At 36.7% G+C, this 18,374-nt stretch overlaps 1 protein-coding gene across 18 annotated transcripts in view; it reads left to right on the top strand.

The window, feature by feature from the left end:
* The window catches only part of DENND4A (DENN domain containing 4A), a 130,339-nt gene that overhangs the window by 59,992 nt on the left and 51,973 nt on the right, over positions 1-18,374 (top strand). For all 18 annotated transcript variants that reach the window (XM_077939605.1, XM_077939601.1, XM_077939595.1 and 15 more), the window contains 5 exons: positions 1,772-1,916; positions 2,200-2,375; positions 8,797-8,897; positions 13,012-13,230; positions 14,629-14,774. In XM_077939605.1, coding sequence (XP_077795731.1) covers positions 1,772-1,916; positions 2,200-2,375; positions 8,797-8,897; positions 13,012-13,230; positions 14,629-14,774 — 787 coding nt within the window. The remainder of the gene's footprint in view (positions 1-1,771; positions 1,917-2,199; positions 2,376-8,796; positions 8,898-13,011; positions 13,231-14,628; positions 14,775-18,374) is intronic.

Genomic DNA, 18,374 nt, shown 5'->3' with positions numbered 1-18,374 from the left:
AAATTTTTATAATAGTGTTTTGTATTTTGTGTATCTATTATCATCAAGTACCTACTATTGTGTAAGTGTGTGTGGGGGGGGTGTATTTATATATGTAGATGATGAGAACAATTAATTTGAACTTTAACCTCTGAAGAACATTCAAATGCAATTAATTTTTTCTTTTTAAAATGCAATTAATTTCCAAAAGAAAAAAAAGTGGTTCTAATTACTAAATTGTAGAATAGGACAATGTATTTTCTTACCTTAAAAGTTCAGAGAAATTATTAAGTATGTTTTCTCTACAGTATCCTTTCTTGAAAGTTGATTAGCTGTGTAATTTTTTCATCAGAGAAATGGTTACAGTTTGATTAAGTTGTACAGCAGATACCTAAGGGAGAGCAGCTGCCATCTTTGACATTAATTTTGTAAGAATTGCAGATTATTTCATCACTAGCTCTCAGCGCAGAGTGACAAATGTTTTAACCTTTGTTTGAGCTGAAAATAAACTAGAAACAATGACTGAGACTATGTATGTTACTCTAAATTACGTAAAGGACTTTTTTAGGTAACAGCTTTATTGAGTTATAATTCACATATCATATAATTCACCCAATTAAAGTGTATGATTCAATAGTTATATTCACAGAGTTCTGCAGCTATCACTGTAATAAATTTTAGAACATTTTCATCACCCTAGAAAGAAACTCTTTACCCTTCAGCAGTTAACTTCCTTAATTCCTCCCATCTCTAACATACACATACCCCTCTCCAGCCCTAGTCAACCACTAATCTACATTCCGTTGCTGTAGATCTGTCTATACTGGACATTTCATATAAATGGAATCATACAATATGTAGTCTGGCTTCTTTGACTTAATGTTTTCAAGGTCTGTCTATGTTGCCTCATGCATCAGTACTTTTTATTGCTGAATAATATTTCATTGTATGGATATATGTTTTATTTATCTGTTTATCAGTTGATAGACATTTGGGATAGTTCCACATTTTGGCTACTATGAACTTACCCCAATTTTTTTGTGGACATATGTTTTCGTTTCACCAAGAGGCTTTTGTTACTAGTTTTGCTTTATTTAAAAGATTATTCCAGTGAAACTAGTTGTTTAGCATTATATAAACAAAATACTTGCTGGCTTACTGAACTATTTACTTTGTCAGTTCGGTATTTTGTTACTATATAGAAGGCCTAAGTTTATTGTTTTCATTATTAACTTGTTTTGTATATGTATCTCATTATTTTGTACCTCTTGATTTCCTATTACTATTATCATTACAGTAGTAAAGATTATTCATAAAATTAAGTTTTAATGTGTATTTACCTTAAGGGAAGTGGGCCTGTAAGTCATATGGTTTTTCTGATAATTACAGTGGAAGATAGACCATGTCCAAAAAACTTCCATTTAAGGATTTGCTTTCAATCAAAGCATCCCTTTTATAAATTGCATTCTTTATTTGGACATTATGTACATGACAAATCTTTTTACATGAAATGAAGCAGATGACTTTTCGTTTTCCATATTGAATACAGTACAGAAGAATGATTTTGGAATCTCCCAGAACTGCATTGTTTTCATAGTGTGTTTGTGATGCAGTGTTTTCCCTGCATCATAGCAGCAATCATGTTTAATGGTGAATATATAATACAAATTGTACCCTAATCAACATATATAATACAAATCCTACTCTAATCAACTACTTTTGCCCATTGTTTTAGATAATGAGGTGTTTGGATCATTATTTTATAATTATATATTTTTGTTTGGATTGACAGTGGTGGCAAGTTTTCAACACTACTCCAGAATTTAGGCCCTGAAAATGCTGTGACACTACTGGTGTTTGCAGTAACAGAACATAAAATTCTTATCCATTCCCTACGGCCATCCGTGCTTACTAGTGTGACAGAAGCATTAGTTTCTGTGAGTATCACAGTTTCTTATTGGCAGTCAATTTAGTTTAAATTTAGTTTATTTATATAACTTAAAGCCATTTTAATGCTTAACTAAAATTCAGAGAGTAATGAATTTGTGTTTTTTGAAAGCAGTTTTGATTTCCTGACCATTAACTGTAGTTACAATTATTTAATTCATTATCAGGCATTAGACTTTAGGTAATACTTAAAAGACAGTTTTTTGTGTGTGCTGATAAATTATGCTTAAGTGTCAAAAAGGTAAATGCTCTCCTATCTTTTGTTTATCCAAGATGATTTTCCCTTTCCACTGGCCATGCCCGTATGTTCCTCTCTGCCCACTGGCTTTAGCAGATGTCTTGAGTGCACCATGTCCATTCATAGTAGGGATTGATTCAAGATACTTTGATCTCTATGATCCTCCACCAGATGTCAGTTGTGTTGACGTAGATACCAACACTATTTCTCAGTAAGTACATTTTAGTGATTCTACATCTATATTTTACAACTTTGTAGCATATGTATGTAACTGTATATTTTATGATTGTTAACGAGGATTCTTTTAAGATATATTGTATTCCTTGTTATGTGGGGTAATCACCATCTTTGAATCAGACTTTATTATGCATCAATGGAGTAGATTTAGAGTATTAAAGGTTTTATTGGAAAGACTATACATTTTATCCTCAGGCTTTCAATATTTAAGAAACATTTTTAATGTTAGGCTTGCTTAGAAATTTAGCCAAAGGGAGCTGGGCGCAGTGGCTCACGCCTGTACTCCTAGCACTTTGGGAGGCCGAGGTGATCAGATCACCTGAGGTCAGGAGTTCAAGACCAGCCTGACCAACAAAGAGAAACCCCATCTCTACTAAAAATACAAAATTAGCTGAGCGTGATGGCGCATGCCTGTAATCCCAGCTACTTGGGAGGCTGAGGCAGGAGAATTGCTTGAACCCAGGAGGCAGAGGTTGTGGTGAGCTGAGATCACACCACTGCACTCCAGCCTGGGCAACAACAGTGAAACTCCGTCTCACAAAAAAATAAAAAAAGAAAGAAAAAGAAAAAGAAATTTAGCCAAAGGGAAATTGAGGTTAGAAATAGAAAAAGTTTATTTCCCTTTAATGATATGAGTATAGGTGAAATCACAAATTGAATTAAAACACCATTCTTTAATATTTCAATCCTATTTCTAGTCTTTTATAATACTATTAGAATACTTACATATAGGCTGGGCATGGTGGCTGACGCCTGTAATCCCAGCACTTTGGGAAGCCAAGGCGGGCGGATCACTTGAGGTCAGGAGTTCGAGACCAGCCTGGCCAACATGGTGAAACCATGTCTCTACTAAAAATACAAAAATTAGCTGGACATGGTGGCAGGTGCCTGTATTCCCAGCTACTCGGGAGACTGAGGCAGGAGAATCGCTTGAACCCGGGAGGCGGAGGTTGCAGTGAGCTGAGATTGCACCACTGCACTCTGGCCTGGGCGACAGAGGGAGACTCCGTCTCAAAAAAAAAAAAAAAAAAAAAAAGTAAAATAAATGCTGTAACATTTTAAAATAACTGTAAAATTATACATAATTTCATTATCTTTACACCCTAGGGATGCAAGGATTTTATGTTTTCATCTCTTTGCATTGAAATTATATGTAAGTTATAGCTATTGGAACTATTTTTAAAGCCTTTTTATAATTCTGCATTGTTTTGTGTCCCTTATTTTCCATACTTAATCTATTCAGGGAAGAGGAAATTGATGCACTGTCCACATTGAACCCACAGGACATGCTTATAATAACTATGATTTAGTCTAATAAAGCCCCAAAGCTGGTACAGCTTTTACACTTAAATATGTAAATGTGAAGTAGGTTTTTCTCCTTTTTTTTAAAGAAATGGGGTCTCACTCTGTCAATCAGGCTGGAGTGCAGTAGCATGATCATAGCTCACTGCCAAATTTCTGGGATCAAGCAATCCTCTTGCCTCAGCCTCCCAAGTAGCTAGGACTACAGGTGTGTACCACCAGGCCTGGCCACATTTTTTTTTTTTTTTTTTTGAGACAGAGTCTTGCTTTGTCACCCAGGCTTGAGTGCAGTGGTGCAATCTCGGCTCACTGCAAGCTCTGCCTCCTGGGTTCACACCATTCTCCTGCCTCAGCCTCCCAAGTAGCTGGGACTACAGGCATCCGCCACCACGCCCGGCTAATTTTTTTGTATTTTTAGTAGAGACAGGGTTTCACCATGTTAGCAAGGATGGTCTTGATCTCCTGACCTTGTGATCCACCTGCCTCAGCCTCCCAACGTGCTGGGATTATAGGTGTGAGCTACCGTGCCCGGCCATACCTGGCTAATTTTTTTTTTTAATTTTTTTGTAGAGAAGGGGTCTTGCAGTGTTGTCCCAGCTGGTTTGGAACTCCTGACCTCAGGGTATCCTCCTCCCTTGGCCTCTCAAAGCATTGGGATTACAGGCATGAGCCACCACACCCAGTTTTTCTCCATTTTTAAATAAGAGCTTTTTATCTTAAAGCTTTTTTTTGAAAAAAATTTTATTTTTTATTTTTTTGAGATGATGTCTCATTCTGTCACCCAGGCTCAAGTGCAGTGGCGTGATTTCAGCTCACTGCAACCTCTTCCTCCCAGGTTCAAGTGATTCTTCTGCCTCAGCCTCTCAAGTAGCTGGGACTACAGGTGCACGCCACCTGGCTAATTTTTGTATTCTTAGTAGAGATGGGTTTTCACTGTGTTGGCCAGGCTGGTCTCAAACTCCTGGCCTCAGGTGATCTGCCTGCCTCAGCCTCCCGAAGGGTTGAGACAGCCTAAAGCTTTTCGATTTAATTATGAAACCTTAGATTAGTTATCAGTCTTGTCATATGTCAAAACCTCAAGTGCCTAAACCATTAGAAAAGTTTAGCAGAAAATGAATATTCTCTTATAAAGCATGCATACTGTCAAAAAGTTTTTATTCATGGAAAGCCTAACCAAGAAAATATGAAATATATTTTATGCATAAAAGCCCTTTTACATATGGCATCAATAGATTCAATGGTTCTTTACCATCAACATTTCATTCTTTACCAGAACTGTTTAATACTTTCAAATATTAAAGTAATATAACTTTTCCTTGCCAGTTTAATGTTACATGATATAATATTTTTTAATTGAAATTAACAGTGGTAAGAGTGTATACTGTTTTTATTATGGTAATAAGTTGTATTTCCCCCCTTATAATGTGTCTTAATTTGTTAAAAGAATTTTCTCATCTTGAGTGTGATGACTCATAGCTGTAATCTCCACACTTTGGGAGGCTGAGGCAGGAGGATCACTTGAGGCCAGAGGAGACCCCATTTATACAAAAAATTTAAAAATTAGAAGAATTTTGTCTTCCTACTTTTTCTTTCTTTCTTTCTTTCTTTCTTTCTTTCTTTCTTTCTTTCTTTCTTTCTTTCTTTCTTTCTTTTCTTTCAGGTTGCTGAGGTCTGAACTCTTTCTGCTTTGATCACTAATGAGTTAAAGAATCAGAGAAACATGAGTTGTTTGTGCTCATGAATTCTTGACATTATCACCCTCCAAACGGGTGGAGGACTAGACTAGCGAACTGACAGCTTTCTACTTTCCTTCAATTAGAATTTCTGAAGCCCCAGCCTGAAATTTGAAAGAAAAACAAATCCCAAGTGTGGAATTTTTGGTTTCTTTTTCCCTTCCCTGTCTGTCTTAAGTATATATAATACAGACTATGTTTTAAATATTAAGAAATTTCTGAAGAAAGGGAAAGAAATTAATATATATGTACTAAGTGTAAAGCTACATATGTAGCCTAAGTTATCTCATGTGATTCTCCATACTTTGTGAGGTAGTTCTTTTTTTTTTTTTGGAAGCAGAGTCTCACTCTGTCACCCAGGCTGGAGTGCAGTGGCGCAATCTTGGCTCACTGCAAGCTCCGCCTCCCAGGTTTATGCCATTCTCCTGCCTTAGCCTCTCAAGTAGCTGGGACCACAGGCGCCCACCACCATGCCCAGCTAATTTTTTGTATTTTTTAGTAGAGATGGGGTTTCACCGTGTTAGCCAGGGTGGTCTCGATCTCCTGACCTCGTGATCCACCCGCCTCAGCCTCCCAAAATGCTGGGATTACAGGCGTGAGCCACTGTGCCCAGCAGAGGTAGTTCTTGTTAACTCTTCTGACAAATGGGGAAACCAAAGCTTAGATTTTTAAGCGGCTTACCAAAGGGCACATAGCTTATACTGTCAGAACTGGGTTTTAAAGCCATTACTGTTTGACTCCAAAACTAATGCTTTCTGCCACTAATTATTGGGTAACTATGTAATATGTGTATGTCGTAAAATAATATAGTAATCTTGTAAGTGGAAGTCATCGTGAGTATACATTTACTCATAAGATGATCTTTCTTATAAGAAGATGATCATAGACCAAACTCAAGTACTTCAAAAATTTCCCTTACGGCTGGGCACAGTGGCTCATGCTTGTCATCCTAGCACTTTGGGAGGCCGAAGCAGGCAGATCATGAGGTCAGGAGATCGAGACCACCCTGGCTAACCAGTGAAACCTCATCTCTACTAAAAATACAAAACATTAGCGGGGGGCGGTGGCGGGTGCCTGTAGTCCCAGCTACTCGGGAGGCTGAGGCAGGAGAATGGCATGAACCCCGGAGGTAGAACTTGTAGTAGGCCGAGATCGTGCCACTGCACTCCAGCTTGGGCAACAGAGCAAGACTCTATCTCAAAAAAAAAAAAATGCCCTTACCCAGCCAAGTTTTAGAGCGAAGATATCAAGAACAAGAGGCGGAAATTATGGCAATAACAGTAATTAGATGTGATCAGATGATACCAAGATGTTGTTCATTCATTTACGCCACAAACATATCCTGAGTGCCCTTTTTTGCTAGGCACTGGGAGTAAAATGGCAAACCACGTATTCTCCTTTCTTTTAAGACACTCGTAATTAAGTCTAGCAAGACAGGCACTATGCAGTGAATGGTAAGACACAGTGGGAAAACTGTGTTACTGAGTTTCATCAAGAAAATAATTTGAGAAGTGTTTCTACATTGTGTTCTTACTATAACAGAGGATCCTGTTGGTCACATTGTAAATGTAATCACACTTTCACAGCAGGACATCTGCAGTTTGACTCTGCCCTATCTTTATTTTTATTCTCATTTGTAGAAAGATAGAGGGGACAAATTCTAAGACAGTCATTTTTGTTTAGCTTAATCTTTCTTATCCCACTCTTTTTTTTTTGTTTACTTTTCAAAGTGATATTTGCCCTTTTTTGTTCTGTAGGAAGTTTAGGGAATATAAAAAGTTCAGCAAGTTCCACTACACACCTGTGTTATGTTGTTCTGTGGTGGTTAGAATATGAGTGTTTTACTTTTCTTTTCTTTTTCTATACATTGTTCAAGTTTTCTAAAATGAATATTCATTGCTTTTGAAATAAAAAAACTGATTCAATAAAAAGTAGAGTCATCTGGGCACAGTGCCTCTTGCCTGTAATCCTAACACTTTGAGAGGCAGAGGCCAGGAGGATTTCTTAAGGTGTGGAGTTCAAGACCAGCCTGGGCAACAAAGCAAGACCTCATCTCTACAAAATAAAAACTAGCAGGCTGTAGGGGTGCGCACCTGTAGTCTCAGCTGCTTGGGAGGCTGAGGCAGGAGGACCACTTGAGCCTGGGACTGCAGTGAGCCGTGAGAGCCTGGGACTGCAGTGAGCCGTGATCATGCCACTGCACTCCACCCTTGGTGACAGAATGAGACGTTGTCTTTTCTTTTTTTTTTTTTAAGTGGAGTCATTAAAGCTATCTTTAAGTCCAAATGCTTCGCAATGCTTTATCACCATGCTCTTTTCTACTCCTACCCCGTGTATGGTTTAGAGACCAACTGTGTTGTAATAGCTATAATAAAGGAGATTATGGGAGCCTGTCCCAGAAACAAAGATACAATAGTTCCTCCCTTACCCGTAGTTTGGCTTTCCATGGTTTCAGTTATCTGTGGCCAACTGCAGTCTGAAAGTACGTAAGTACAATACAATAAGTTATTTTGAGAGAGAGAGCCCACGTTCACATAACGTTTATATAAAGTATATTGTTATAATTCTATTTTATTATAAATTATTGTTATTGATCTCTTACTATTCCTAATTTATAAATTGAACTTTATCATAGGTATATATGCTTGGGAAAAAACTTAGTAAAAATGGGGTTCAGAACTGTCTGTGATTTCAAGCATTCACTGGGGGTCTTGGAATGTGTCCACTACAGATAAGGGGGAAGCTGCTTTATCATTTTTTAACAGATATCCTCTTTTATAGTTATATAAGTATTTCACAATGTACTTTATTCAAGTAATTTAATATTATAGGTTATTTCTTTTTTGAAAGAAACAAAAATGATCCTTACTTATGCTCTTAGGAAACTAAGAAACTAAGTGTTTAAATATACCAAAGTATTTTGATAAGCTCTGTGGATCATGAGTTTACTGAAAGTTTTTGTAGTGCTTTTTCTTACAGTATATAAGAAAAAAACTTGTAGGATTTTTCTAATACTTAGGTGTCTAAGCATACTTAAGTGGAGATTAAGAGTAAAGATCACCACATTAAGCTTTATGGTAATTAGCAAGATTCCAAAGCAACTGGAATTTACTCAGTATAATATAAATTTGTGAGCTATATTTAATACAAGGTTCTACCCTCATACAAATTAATTTTTAAATATTCAACATGCCAGTTTACCCCATAGGATTTTTCTCTCGTTAATGCAAATATTTTGTATGTTTTTCATTTTTCATTCAATGTGTTTAATCTTTTCCTATTTTTATATATAACAGATATATACCTTTCCCCTCCCAAAGACCATGTAACAAATATATTCCTGTTGTTATTTAATCTTAGAATTGGTGACAAGAAAAATGTAGCCTGGAAGATACTTCCAAAGAAGCCATGTAAAAATCTGATGAACACACTGAATAATTTGCATCAGCAATTGGCAAAATGTAAGTGGATAACTTCATTAAAGGAGGTAATTTAATCTGAAAAAGGGACTCCAATTACTTTGCCTTACTTATAAAAGAATAATATTTATTTTAACTAGCAGAAAGTGGTTTTACCATTTTAAAGGCAGATGATCATTAAAGCAAAATTTGTTATAAGATGAATGAGAGATTTATAAAATATGTATTTTATATCTTCCAAATTTTTATAGAACCATCTTAGAATAACAGCATTCAAAAGGATGTTAAGGTGGTTAATTTTACCATTACTGAAATACCATGAAAAAAATGTGGGGTTCCACCTTTATATTGTTTTTTTTTTCTCTTTTGAGACAGAGTCTTGCTTTGTCATCCAAGTTGTAGTGCAGTGGCACAAACATGGCCCACTACAGCCTTGACCTCCTGGGCTCAAGTAGTATTCCCACTTCAGCCTTTTGAGTAGCTGGGACTGCAGACACGATGAGGCATTACGCCTGGTTAATTTTTTAATTTGTTACAGAGACAAATTATGTTGTCCTGGGCTCAAGCAGTTCTCCCTCTTCGACGTCTCAAAGTGCTGGGATTACAGGCATGAGCCACCGTGCCTGGCCTATTTTCTTCATACGTAGAATAGAAAGTTAGTTTTGAAAATCGAAGACAAATGATGTAAACTACATTAGAAAATACTGATGATTTCAGTGGAGCAAGAGCTTTTCACCTTCAGTGGATCTTAATGCTGTGCTTATCTTTTTAAACATTTTTTAATTTTTTTGTGTGCTTATCTTAAAGTTTGAAAATCGAAGTTTGCCAATAGCATTAAGAAATTAATAAAATGAAAATTGATTAGGATGTCGAATATTTCTATTATATATAATAATATTTCTATTATATATAAGGATATATATAAGGATATATCTTGACCTGTCCAGAATTGCTGATAAGGAAAATTAAACCTTCATTTCTTTATCTAATCTTCTTGGTAGTATAGCAGATGACCCATTCAGAATCCATAACTTAATACTTATTATATAAAGTATGGTCAATAGTGATATGCAGTATTTGAGGTTCACATTTATGTATTAGGTAGAACATAAGCATAGGAGGTAGCCTACACCCTTGAGGATTCATCATAGTGTATAGTGTAGTTGGAAATAGACATGGATAAAAACAATATTTACAAAGTATACTTGATAACAAGTAGATAATTCCAAAGTAGCTCATAAGTATTGGGATATTAAACTAACGACACAAAACATAACAAAATTTTGCCTTATGGAACAAATAAATCATGCATGTAATATTATTTGTTACCTAGTTAATTGCTTTCTAAAAGTGTTTGCACTTCTTTTGAATAGCTGAAAAGCCCAACAGCTATTGTAGCAATATTTAAATGTTATTAACATTGGCTGGGCAGGATGACTCAGGCCTATAATCCCAGCACTTTGGGAGGCCGAGGCAGGTGGATCACCAGAGGTCAGGAGTTCGAGACCAGCCTGACCAACATAGTAAAACCTCGTCTCTACTAAAAATACAAAAATTAGCCGGACGTGGTGGTGCACTCTTGTTGTCCCAGCTACTTGGGAGGCTGAGGCTGGAGAATAGCTTGAACCTGGAAGGCAGAGATTGCAGTGAACCAAGATTGTGCCGCTGTACTCCAGCCTGGAAGACAGAGTGAGACTCCATCCCAAAACAAAAACAAAAACAAAAAAAAACCGTAGGCTTTCTGGTTCCAATGCCTTACATTCTTCCAGTATTTTCACTTTTTTAGATAATAAGAACTCCTCCAAAAACTCTCGAAGATGATTAATTGTTCCTTATATTTTAAAATTTTGAAGTAATAACAAACTTTTTTTCCTGACCCTTTGACATTAGATGCTTCATGACATTTGAATAGAATGTATTTCCTACGAAGTACATTTTTTGACATCACTACAATGTAACCATGAAAATCAGGAAATTAACATCGAGCATTACTGTCATCCTAATCCTCAGACCACATTCAGGTTTTGCCAGTTATCATGATAATGTTCTTTTTATAACAAAAGGATCCAGTTCCAAATCAGGTTTTGTATGTAGTTTCAAGTCTCTTTATTTGCCTTTCCTCCTGAACAGTTCCTCAGATTCTCTGCCACCTTTGAAGATTATATTTACCATTGTAGAATTGTCCATGGTGTGGGTTTATCTGAGCATTCTCATAATAAATACAGGCCACCCATCTTTTTTTCTTTTTTTTGAGATAGGATGTCTCACTGTGTCACCCAGGCTGGAGTGCAGTGGTGGCGATCACAGTTTATGGCAGCCACGAGCTCCCAGGCTCAAGTGATCCTCCCACCTCAGCCTCCTGAGAAGCTGGGACTACAGACACACGCCACCACACCCAGTTAATTAAAAAAATTTTTTTTTTTTTTGGTAGAGATGGGATCTCACTATATTGCCAGGCTGGTCTTGAACTTCTGGGCTCAAGTGATCCTCCCACTTCAGCCTCCATGCTAGTATTACAGATGTGAGCCACTGCACCTGGCCCAGGTCACGCATCTTTGACAGGAATATCACAGAAGTGATGCTGTGCCCCTCTCATTGCGTCCTTATGTCATATCGCACACTATTTTGTTTTGTCACATTATTGATGGAGATATTCACTTTGATCACCTAATGTGGTGTCTACTAGACTTCTCTACTATAAAACTACATGTTTACTATCTAATGACTTTAGCATTGAATTGTCCAGGAAGAAGAATTGTTTTTTATATTTTAATCCTTGTGTGTTCTTCCGTAGGTACTTGTATTTAAAAAAAAAAAAAAAAAAAAAAAGGAAAGAAGAACTGTTGCATTTGCCCTGTGCCCAATTTGCACAGGGTAAATGCAATAGTTCTTCTTTCCCTTTTTTTAAAGTCTGTTTTCAATAAGAAAGACACAAACATGAATAAATACAAGAGGGAATGTCACTGCCGCTTTGAAAAAGACATATCTGTAATATATAAAATATATATGTTTTATATATATTCATATGGAAAGAGTGTGAGAGCAAGTATGTGCACGTAACATGAAAAGTGGCTGGGCATGGTGCCTCATGCCTATAATCCCAGTACTTTGGAAGGCCGAGGCGGGTGGATCACCTGAGGTCAGGAGTTCGAGACTAGCCTCGCCAGCATGGTGAAACCCTGTCTCTACTAAAAATACAAAAATTAGCCGGGCATGGTAATGGGCACCTGTAATCCCAGCTACCTGGGAGGCTGAGGCAGGAGAATCTCTGGAGCCCCGGAGGTGGGGACTACAGTGAGCCAAGATCGTGCCACTGTACTCCAGCCTGGATGACAGACCGAGACTCTATCTCAAAAAACAAACAAACCAGAACAAACAAACAAAACGTGCCAAGCTTTTGAGGGAAAGGGGAGCAATTTTTGAAAGAAATATTTTCATGTTTTCAAATGTACTAGTTTATGTATAATCTTCAATGGTGAGAGAACAATGGAGACATTTCTATATGAAGATTTGAGAGATCTGGGTTTATGTTCCTTTCTTATTATTCTCTTTATTTCTGTGTCAGGTCATTTCCATTCTCAGGGCATGTGCAAAATGGTAGTGGTGTGGGAGGTATAGATGACATGGTTGTTCAGATTCTTTCTGAACAATGCCAATACTCGGTGAGCCTATGAATGATATATATTCTGACATATATTTATAGTTGAGCAGCTTTCTGATATTTTGTTGCTTTCTGGGTTATAATCATTATTAACTTATATGTAGTTATTTTAGAACATGAACTTTAAAAAATTTTTTTGTAGAGACAGAATCTCTCTATGTTGCCCAGGCTAGTCTTGAACTCCTATCCTCAAGTGATCCTCCTGCCTTGGTCTAGGATTACAGGCTTGAGCTGCCATGGCTGGCCTGAACGTTTTTTTTTCCTGATAGTAGTGAGATAAGCAGAGGTAACTTTGTGTTTAATTTGGATAAAATTTACTCAACGGAGCCTACAAAATGCTATGGCAGGCTTTGCTAAGGTTTAAATGTGATTAAGTTATGTAAACAAAGAGTTGAGGTAGCTTGGGTCCTTTTGAAAACACAACAAAATTATACTGGTACCATCATGAGTGTTTTGTGAGTTCGGAGAAAACACTAACACTCTGTGTCTTCACAGTGCAGCAGAGACCGAGAGATGATGGACTAATGGATTTAGCAATGAATGACTATGATTTTAATTCTGGAAAGAGGTTGCACATGATAGATTTGGAAATCCAAGAGGCATTTTTGTTTTTCATGGCCTCTATTTTAAAAGGTTACAGATCATACTTAAGGCCAATAACACAAGCCCCATCTGAGACAGCCACAGATGCAGCCTCTCTCTTTGCCCTACAAGGTGAGTGATTGCATAGTTTTAAAGCTTTCATGTCATTGAGCTTAACTTTGTGATGACTCATTTGCTGTCTGTGTTAATAGCTCATATTTATGAGAATACATACCTGTTTTGAGGAGAACGTGAATACCAGCTTTGTTGGTTACCCATTTCCATAGGACTAGTTATTTTTCAGGCATATTAGATATAATTCCATTAGCAGATATGCAGAAGATAAGTATAGAGCCTCCCAACCATATACCGACTGCATTTGTGTGTCACATATGTGTTAAGATACTGATACTTTCAGCTTTCAGAGCAGTGGGCAGTGTTGGGGATACAGAGGAACCCCTGGAATGGTCACCTCCAGGCTTGAATAACCTCATTTGTTTTATTTCAGTATACTTTACGAATATTTTCAAATATTGGGTACTTTACAAATATTTACAAATATTTCCTATCTGTGCCATGAAGTAAAAAAAGTTGGGAAGTTCTGGAGTGCAACCAGTTTTATAATACATATTTATTTTCTTTTGTAGTATTTAACATTTGAAAGAGAAATTCATTTAATAAGTATATATTGAGTACCTCTGAATGCTAGGTACTGAATAGTGGTATGCAAAAGAGACATGGCCAAAAAAAAAAAAGTAAAAGATGAGAGTCATGGTTATTTCTCTCAGAGAGCTTATAGTCAAGAGGATAGGCGATTGGAAATAATGAGTGAACAACTTCAGTTCACAACCTCATATCACGGAAGGCTATTCTGAAGAAGTAACATCTGATCCATGATCTGAAAGATGAGTAGAAATTAGCCAGACAAAGGTAAAGTAGGAGAGTGTTTTAGGCAGAGAGAACAGTTTACACAGTCCCTGAGACTGGAAAGAGCTTGAATTCCTGGGCCTGAAAGAAGGCCCAAGTGCAGTGTAACTGAGCATAGTTAGTAAGGTGAAATCAGGAAATAAACCTTTTCTCTGTTTTCAATAAGTAAGACACAAACATGAATGAATACGAGGGAATGTTACTGCTGCTTTGAAAAAGCCATATATATATATATTTTTTATATATATATATATGTATAGTGTATATTTATATGGAATGTGAGAGCAAGTATGTGCATATAATATGCAAAGCTTTTGGGGGAAAAGAGAGCAATTTTCAAATGTACTAGTTTATAATATTCAAGATGGTGAGAGAACAATGGAGACAGTTCTGGATGAAGATTTGAGAGATCTGGGTTTATGTTCCTTTATTACTGTTCTCCTATTTCTTTGTCAGGTCATTTCCCCTCTCAGGGCACATGCGAAATGGTAGTGGTGTGGGAGGTATAGATGACATGGTTGTTCAGATTCTTTCTAGTGCAAATATTCTGTGAATCTATGAATGATATTATATATTCTGACATTATATATTTATGTTGAACAGCTTTCTTAAGAAGCCGGGACCGGTCACATCAAAAATTCTATAACATGATGACCAAAACACAGATGTTTATTCGCTTCATTGAAGAATGTTCTTTTGTTAGTGACAAAGATGCAAGCCTGGCATTTTTTGATGATTGTGTAGATAAAGTAAGTAATGGTACATCTACAGTGCCCTAACTTACTTTGTGTTACTGTTATAAATGTTATGAGTTATAGTTTCTATTTATAGCTTTTAATGAAATCGAAATTAATTTCATTTTCATCATTGACTGCTTATAATGCAAGTTTTGGTAGCCTGCTAGAAATTATAGAATGCACCTCTTACAATTACCTTGTAGAATTTTACTAAATCATAAGTTTTGTTTTAGCAATCAGGTCCCTAACCCTCCCTGCCCACTTATAAAACCAGGAATTTTTTGCCAGCCTGTGCACCTCCAACTTAAACATCTGTAATTTTCACCTCTCCTTTTTGTCAGAGATGGGTTATCACATGCTGAAAGTAGGTGTAAAAGTATCATAAATGTTTTACCTGAATATTTCTACAATTGAGAATGAGTTTGTAGCTTAAATTTGTTAGTTCTATAATTTTAAATTTATATATGAAACCTTTCTGTTCAGTCCTAATATCATTAGGTGGGACAGAGCAAGGCAGGTATTCATGCTGGAGAGAGAGAAGGTAGGGTAGTCCAGAGAGGGGTTTCAAAACCTGAATAGGGTGGAGAGAGAGGAACAGCCTAGCTGGAATGTCAGAGCCCAAGCCAGGTAAGGAGAGTATTCCTGGAGAGGCATGTTCTAACATGTAGAATCAGAGGACAGGCAGTTTAAAGAGGGTGTCCATGTTCAGGGGCAGACTGCTGCAGGGTGTCAGAACCTAAACAGGATGAGAAGAGCACTCATACAGAGGTGACCACACATGGAGTGTCAGAGTCTGAGCAGGGTGGGGAGAGTATCCTCACGGGGATAGCAAGGGAAGCAAATGAGATGTCAGAGTTTCATCTAGATGAGAGAGGTGTCAGCATGGTGGTGCAGGATTTGGTCTGGAAGGGGTTGTCAAAACCACATTAAGGTGAAGAAGTCATCTGCATGGGAGAGGGGTGGTGGTAAAGATGGGAGAATGTTATATATTGGGGAGATTGATCAAATAAATGTATTAAAGGTAATAAAGTTTCTTATTGAGAGGAAAGATTTACAAATACAGAAGTGAAGAAAACTAAATTGAACCCTGTAGTGTTGGTGTAGAGTTGGAGATTTGGTGTAGTATCATTGGTTTTCAATGATAGATACAGAAATAAATGTAGATGTAAGTATATGTGTCTGGGTGTATACACACATATATTCCCTACCTCTGTACATTAGGTGGACCTGGAAGCAGCCACACCCCAACAGCAATGAGCACACCTAATGTATAGATTTTGGCTTCTAAATACCCGATAAGCCCTAAAGTATCTTGTGCTAGAAAACCAAGAATTGCTCCAAGAATGATGGAGACATGTTAAAACAAAATACGTATACAGAAGTCAATTTGAAGGGATTTCCACAGGCAAATCTAGGACAATTTGAGCATCAAATGTTAGTAACAGATTAGCCCATTGAGTAAAATAAGAAACCATGAGTCTATACAGATATCAATCAATTGACAGTCATCTGATGAGAAGCAGGATCTTACATAGTTATTAATGACCTCCCCACAAAATGCATATTAATGACAAAAGGGAAAAGAGTAACTTTATAGTGGAAAAGCCTGGCAAATACCATTTTAATCAAGTTATCAAAATGAACATCATCTGCAACGGGACAAGTCAACATTGTGTTCCCCTAATAGGTTACAATGAGAATGCAACCTCAATTCTGTAATATTCCTGCAAAAATGTATGACCTATATAATCTCAAGGAAATACCAAACACATATTAAATGATATTCTACAAAATACCTATTCTGTAATCTACAAAGTATTAAGATTAAGAAAATAAAGTAAAAATGGAGAAGCTTGTCTAAAGTGAAGTAAGAAGACTTAACAACCAAATGCAGTGCTTAGTTAAGAACTAGATCCTTGCCGGGCGCGGTGGCTCACACCTGTAATCCCAGCACTTTGGGAGGCTGAGGTGGGCGGATCACAAGGTCAGGAGATCCAGACCATGGTGAAACCCCGTCTCTACTAAAAATACAAAAAAATAGCCGGGCGTGGTGGCGGGCACCTGTAGTCCCAGCTACTTGGGAGGCTGAGGCAGGAGAATGGCATGAACCTGGGAGGCGGAGCTTGCAGTGAGCCGAGATCACGCCACTGCACTCCAGCCTGGGCGACACAGCGAGACTCCATCTCAAAAAAACAAAAACAAAAAAAAAGAACTAGATCCTTTAGGCATAACATTATTAGGTTAATCGACAAAACTTGAATGTAGTTTGAGGATTACATAGTAGTAATGTATTAGTATGTTGATTTCCAGTAATAATATATCAATGTTAATTCCCAGTTGATTGTATTTCTGTAGGAGAATGTCTTTGTAGGAAGTATAAAAGTATACAGGAGTGATGATAGGTCATCAGCTCAGCAGCTTACTCTCAAAGATTAAGGGAAGAAGTTACTTATACTAAAACTTTCCTGTAAATTTGTATTTAAATAGGTATATTGTATCCATGATCTTATGGCCATGATAATAGAAAAAAGGAATAAATGAAAGCTTTATTATATATGATCACAACAATTTGTAATGTTAAGATTATTTAAAGAAGTTCATCACTTTCAAATTTATGTGACTGTGAAGGAAAATCAGTGAGGTTTTTTTTTAACGCAACAGCCAAAATACAACTTATCCCTTGATATTCAGAAATTGGTTCAATTCTTAGTTTAACATGAAATTGGCCTTACTGATTGTTAAATAAGTACCAAATGTGTCTTATAAAAATGAGAAGTGATTCTCACTATGAATAGGAAAATAGTATGGTAGGAACAACACACTACATTGGGAATGAGAAGTACTTTAATCTTGACTATTATACTTGTGACTTTAGTCATTTAGTCTTTATATGTTGTTTTTTTATGTATGTTTTAAAAATGTTTTGAGGATAAATAATTATAGCTGCCTATCTCATAGTGTTCAGAGTAGTGTTGTATAAACTAAAAAGTAGAAAATATTATGACTATTTTTGCCTGTAACTGGATTTTATTCATGTTTATAGATTAATGGTTCATTTGGTTTCTCATTTCATAACAGAAATATTCAATATTTGAATGATTTGTACATATGAACAGCAGGAACACATTCAGAGCCTTGTAGACATCTACCTTTTCCTTCAATTTAGAATACTTGAGGGATGATTGATACAGAGAAATACTATTTCTGGTGCTGTTAGAGAATTAACAAATGAAAGTATCCAGAAATATCATCCCTAGTTCTTTCTTGAAAATGCTTTGGAATAGGGAAAAGATGGATACATGCCATTACTTGCTTAAAATTCTCAATTCATCTTCCTGTAGAAACACTGTTATAAATGGTGATTAGCTATACTTCAAATGGTAGCAGTGTTTTGCTATGAATACATGTTAAATTTTTATAAGTCGGGCATGGTGATATGCACCTTTAATCCCAAGAGCAATTACTACCAGCTACTCAAGAGTCTGAGTGGGGAGCCCAGGAGTTGGAGTCCAGCCTGGGCAACATAGTGAGACCCCGTCTCTAAACAAAAACCAACAACAACGAAGTATTAATTTTGTATGTGTGGAATGATATGCTAACCACTTTTTAAGA

The sequence above is a fragment of the Macaca mulatta genome, chromosome 7, assembly GCF_049350105.2.
Source record: "Macaca mulatta isolate MMU2019108-1 chromosome 7, T2T-MMU8v2.0, whole genome shotgun sequence".
Classification (NCBI taxonomy): domain Eukaryota; kingdom Metazoa; phylum Chordata; class Mammalia; order Primates; family Cercopithecidae; genus Macaca; species Macaca mulatta.
Note: the sequence above shows the minus strand (reverse complement) of the source record. Positions and strands in the feature narration are given on the sequence as shown.